General features: G+C 42.2%; 1 protein-coding gene across 1 annotated transcript in view; it reads right to left on the bottom strand.

The window, feature by feature from the left end:
- GLB1L2 (galactosidase, beta 1-like 2) overlaps positions 1 to 5619 on the bottom strand; it is a 45175-nt gene that overhangs the window by 18653 nt on the left and 20903 nt on the right. Inside the window, exon 6 of the mRNA XM_011934722.1 lies at positions 1339 to 1431. Coding sequence (XP_011790112.1) covers positions 1339 to 1431 — 93 coding nt within the window. The remainder of the gene's footprint in view (positions 1 to 1338; positions 1432 to 5619) is intronic.

Genomic DNA, 5619 nt, shown 5'->3' with positions numbered 1-5619 from the left:
CTCAGCACCCGACGTCCACAGGGCGGTCACTGCCGCGCCTTCCGCTCAGCACCCGACGTCCACAGGGCAGTCACTGCCGCGCCTTCCGCTCAGCACCTGACACAGACTGTCCTATGCAAGCCTCACAGTTAATGTCTTCACAGTACAGACGCCTCGGAGGGGTGAAGTCAAGCATCGCAGGTCACAGGGCCCATCCAGGGCAACATGGGCCTGAACCCAGAGCCGAAGGCTTGTGCTGAGCCTGTAGGATCTTTTGGATCAGAAACACCCACAGAGGGGTCTTCCTATCATCTTCTCTGCACATATCAGGCCAAGACTGTTTATTTCCGCTGAAATCTTTTGGAAGTGGGTAGGCAGGGAGATAGGTGCTGGGCAAATAAGGCTCATGTCCAGTCCCACATGCTGGGAAGGAAAGAGCAGAGGGGCTCTTGTCTCAGGCACAAGGGAGCTGCAGAGGTCAAGCCATGAGCCCAGGTGGGATTTATCAAGAGCCCTGGATCTACCACCTCACGCTATCATTCACTGATATTTAGCAAGCGTTTACTTAGGTCCCTACCACATACACACACACCTAACACTTCCTGGCATTCATTTACTGACTCCACCCCACAGGGGTAACTGCTCCCTCCTGAGCACCAGAGATCTGCAGAGCCAGGCTAGGGGTGGGCACCTCTTCCCACACCACTCTCCCAGCAGCCTGAGAGAGAGGCTGGTGAACGCTCCTACGAGCTTCGGGACCACAGAGGCTGGACGCTGCTGCTTCTCTTTGCCCACCTGAGTCACACATGGGTACCTCCGCCCAGACACCAGGGAAGCATGAGTGGACCGGGACTCCCTGCGGGAGCCGCACTCTCCTCTCTGCAGCTGGGTCACTAAGTCAACAACCGCTGAGAGGCCCCAGGGCCAAGAAGCAGGCTGCGGGAATGGGGTATAGCAGGAGGGCATATGGACGCATATGCCCTGGACGCAGGGATTTCTTAAAACTCAAGGCCTGGACGCAGGGATTTCTTAAAACTCCCCAGATAAAGCCAGTATGCAGCCTGGGCTGGGAACCACTGCTTTAGACTTCAGAATTGCAGCAGCCTCTCCAGGAAGCCTTCCTAATCATCACCATGCAATTAAGCCAATTCCTTTATTCCCAGCCCCTGAAATTCCCAGATGAAACTCAATCAAGGGTAAATAAGTGACAACCCTGTTAAACAACAGAGAAAATTCACTAATAAATGATGTTGGAGGATGTATTAATATGAGGAAAATATAAGACCCACATGTCACACCACAGCCCATAACACACTCCAGAGGAAGGAATCTAAAGAAACGCACCAAGAGGACTCTTACCTTCTTGACGTAGGGCATATAAGCAGGGTCTTTATTATAGGAACCATATTCATTCTCCACCTGCACGGCAATGATGGGTCCCCCACGCTTGTACTGGGGACAAAAGACAGACAACCAGGAGCTGAGTGTGTGGGGACTGTAGTATCCAACCCCGCCACGCCCATCACCAGTGACTAGCAAAATATCCCATTTGAAAACTAAAACCTCAAAAGATTCGTATCAATAAGACAGTGGAGGAAGAAGCATTAGGCCCTTGTTCTCCTATGAAAACATCAAAAAAACAACTCCAGACTGACTGAAATAGCTTAATAGGAGCTCTGGACATGAGTCAAATGTCTAACCAAACAAGTGACCACCAAATCGAAACAAAAAGTCATATGCAAAATGGTACAAAACTGTACGATGTTTTCACAAGGTCTTGCCCCACCCCGTGTAGCATGGTGCGGTCAGGAGGACGCGTCCCAACTCCCGGGTCCCTCATGATGGAAGAAGCAGAACGGAACTCGTTGACAATGTTCTGACTTGTTCTGCCCAACGTACTGGTTTCTGTCTCGTCTGACATGGAGCTCAAACAGGAATCGTCAGCATAGTTTGGACTTCAGGCTGGATGCTAAAGACGGCAGTGGCAGGTTCTGCAGCATATGAAAACTGCCAGAGGACTATAAACCCTTGGATGCCTGGGGGGAGGGAATTACAAGCGGAAGACAATGAAGAGCATCTAAGGCCACAAGCAGCAGCTGGGGTGAGACTCTGGGACTTAAAGACACTTGAAAGCAACCAGGGAGGCAGGGAAGGAGGCGCACACAGGTACAGACAGAACACATGCCCAGAAAAGCTCAGGTCTTAAGTCTCCACGCTGGGCTGGTCTCCGGGCTTAGGGGCCCACGAATTAGTGAGGGTTCCCCTGAAAACATGCAAAACCTGAAAGAGGTGTCTGTTTTCTCAGATGCCCAATGTTCAACCAATAAAACACAAACATAAAAAGAAACAGGGAAGTATGACTCATCGAAGGAACAAAATAAATCTCCAAAGGCAGTATCTGTAGAAACACACACCAGACTCCGCAGAGCAAGATCTACGACAGCGGTGGTAAATATGCTCAAGGAGCTCAAGGAAACCAGGCAAATGACACATGAAGAAAAAGAGAGTATCAACAAAGAAACAGAGATTACTTTTAAGAGAACCAAAGGAACTTCTGGGACGGAAACATACCGTATATAAATTGAAAAAATTCACTAGAGGAGTTCAACAGCAGATTCAAACAGGCAGAAGAAAGAAAAGCAAACTTAAACACAGGTTATCAGAAATGATCAGGTCTGAGGAGATAAAAGAATAAAGAAAACCGAACAGAGCCTAAGGGACTTACACAACACCCTCAAGCAGAATAGTATGTGAATTATGGGATTCTTAGAAGAAAGAGGGAGATAAAAGGGCAGGGAGATTGTTTTTACAAAATAATAGCTGAAAACTTCTCCAATTTGAGGAAAGACATGATTATGTGACGCCAAGGAGCTCAAAAAATTCCAGAAACCACACAGGGACACACCATAATCAATCCACCGAAGACAAAGAGAGACTCCTGAATGTGCCAGAAGAGTTCTGGTCACCTACAAGGGATCCTCCGTGAGACCATAAAGGATATCTCAGCCAGAAAAGTTTCAGGCCGGAAGGCAATGAGGTGATATAGCCAAAGTGCTGAAAGAAAAAAGTGTCAACTTTGTTTGACACTTCTATATCCAGCAAAACTCAAAAATGAGGGAAAAATTAAGAAATTCCCAAAGAAAAGCTAAGAGAGTCCATTACCACTAGACCTTGCCTAAAAAAAAACACCTAAAGTTGAAATGAAAAAATGCTAGAGAGTAATTTGAAGCTATATGAAAATATAAAGTTCTCCAGCAAAGATAGACACATAAAAAATATAAAAACATTATTATAATTTTTCTTTACAATGTGGCTTTTTATTTTCTATAAGATTTTAAAAGATATAAAATAATTATAAATCTAAGTTAATGGGCACACCCAATATGAAGACATAATTTGTGACATCAATAAAATAAAGCGGGGGGCGGAACTGTAAAGGAGTAGAGGTTTTGTGTGCAATTGAAGTTAGGTTGGTATATCAATTTAAAATAGAATGTCACAACTTTAGGATATTACATATCCTTTACCTTATCCCAAAGTAAAGGGAATCACTATAAAAAAGTGTCACTATAAAAAATCAACTAGATACAAAGTAAGGCAGTCATAAAGGAAATGAGGGATAAAAAGCTGTAAGACATACAGAAAACAAGAAAATGGCAAAAGCAAGTGATTCTCTATCAGTCATTACTTTGAATGTAAATATATTAAACTCCCCAATCAAAAGACATACCTTGGCAGAATGAATGTTTAACAAACCAATATCCAACTGTATACTGTCTACAAGACACTCACTTTAGCTCTAAGGATATATCCTGGTTGAAAGTGAAAGGCTGGAAAAAGATATTTTATGCAAACAGTAATCAAAAGAGCAGGGGTGGCTTTATAATATCAAACAAAATAGACTCTATATCAAAACCCGTTACAAGAGACAAAGACAGACAAGATAAAATATATATAATGATAAAAGGGTCAATTCACCAAAAGGATATAACACAGAAGCACCAAACACCAGAATTCCAAAGTATATGAGCCAAACACTGGCAAAATTTAATTAAGGGAAAAACAGACAGCTCTACAACCATAGCAGGAGACTCAATATCTGAATATCAACAATGGATAGAATAGCCAGACAGAAAATTAGTAACCAGAGAGAGGACTTGGACAATATTATGGACCAGCTGGGACCTAACATATATATATATACAACATTCCACCCAAAAGTAGCACAATACACATTTTTCTCATGGGCACATAAAACACTCTCCAGGATAAACCATACAGTAAGCCAAAAAACAAGCCTTAATAAATTTTTCTTTTTTTAAAAAACAGAGTCTCGCTCTGTCACCCAGGCTAGAGTGCAGTGGCACAATCTTGGCTCACTGCAACCTCCATCTCCCAGGTTCAAGTGACTCTTGTGCCTCAGCCTCCCAAGTAGCTGGGATTACAGGTCCCCGTCACCACGCCTGGCTAACTTTTGTGTTTTTTAGTACAGAATGGGTTTCAACATGTTGTCCAAGCTGGTCTTTAACTCCCGACCTCAAGTGTTCCACCTGCCTCGGCCTCCCAAAGTGCTAGGATTACAGGCACGAGCCACCACACCCAGCCTCAAGCCTTAATAAATTCAAAAAATTGAAATCATACAAAGTTTTATTTTTCCCAGTCACAAAGGAATGAAACTAGAAATCAATAGCCAAAAAAATCCTGAAAAATTCAAGTATGTGGAAATAATAAAATCTTCACCAATAGTCCAAAGAAGAAATCACAAGAGAAATTAGAAAACATATTGAGAAAAATGAAAACGGAAACAAAATTATAAATTAGGGTGAAAGCAGTGCAAAGAAGGAAATTTTACAGCTATAAATACATTTAAAAGACAAAAGGTCTCAAATCAACAACCTAACTTTACACCTTAAGGAACCAGAAAAAGGGAAACAAACTGAAAGGTAGCAGAAGGAAGGAAATAATAAAAATTAGCACAGAGATATACAATGAGAGACTAGAAAAACAATAAAGAAAAATTAATGAGACCAAGAGTTGGTGATTTGAAAAGATCAACAAGATTGACAAAGTATAGCTAAACTAAGAAAACAAGATATGATTCAACTAAAATCAGAAACAACATGAGGCTATTACTGCTGATTTTACATAAAAAGGATTACAAAAGAGGAATGTGAACAAGCTGTATAGCAACAAATTAAACACTAAATAACCTTAGATGAAACACACAAATTCCTAGAAACATAATATGCCAAAACTCAATCATGAAGAAACATAAAATCTGAATAGACCTATAACTAGTAAGGACACCAAATCCGTAACTAAAAACCTCCCAACAAAGAAAAGTCCAGGCCCAGATGGGGTCACTGGTAAATTCTACCGAACATTTAAAGAAAAATTAACACCAGTCTTCCTCAAACCCTTCCCAAAAATTGAAAGGGAAGGAACGCTTCCTACCTTATACTATAAGGTAGAATACAGTAATAAACTCTTTCCACTTTTCTTTGGGAATTTCTGAATTTTTCCCTCATTTTTGAGTTTTGCTGGATATAGAAGTGTCAAAAAAAAGTTCACACTTTTACTTTGGGAGGCCGAGGTGGGCGGATCACGAGGTCAGGAGATCGAGACCATCCTGGCTAACAC

The sequence above is a fragment of the Colobus angolensis genome, unplaced genomic scaffold (genome assembly GCF_000951035.1).
Source record: "Colobus angolensis palliatus isolate OR3802 unplaced genomic scaffold, Cang.pa_1.0 Scaffold137, whole genome shotgun sequence".
Classification (NCBI taxonomy): domain Eukaryota; kingdom Metazoa; phylum Chordata; class Mammalia; order Primates; family Cercopithecidae; genus Colobus; species Colobus angolensis.
Note: the sequence above shows the minus strand (reverse complement) of the source record. Positions and strands in the feature narration are given on the sequence as shown.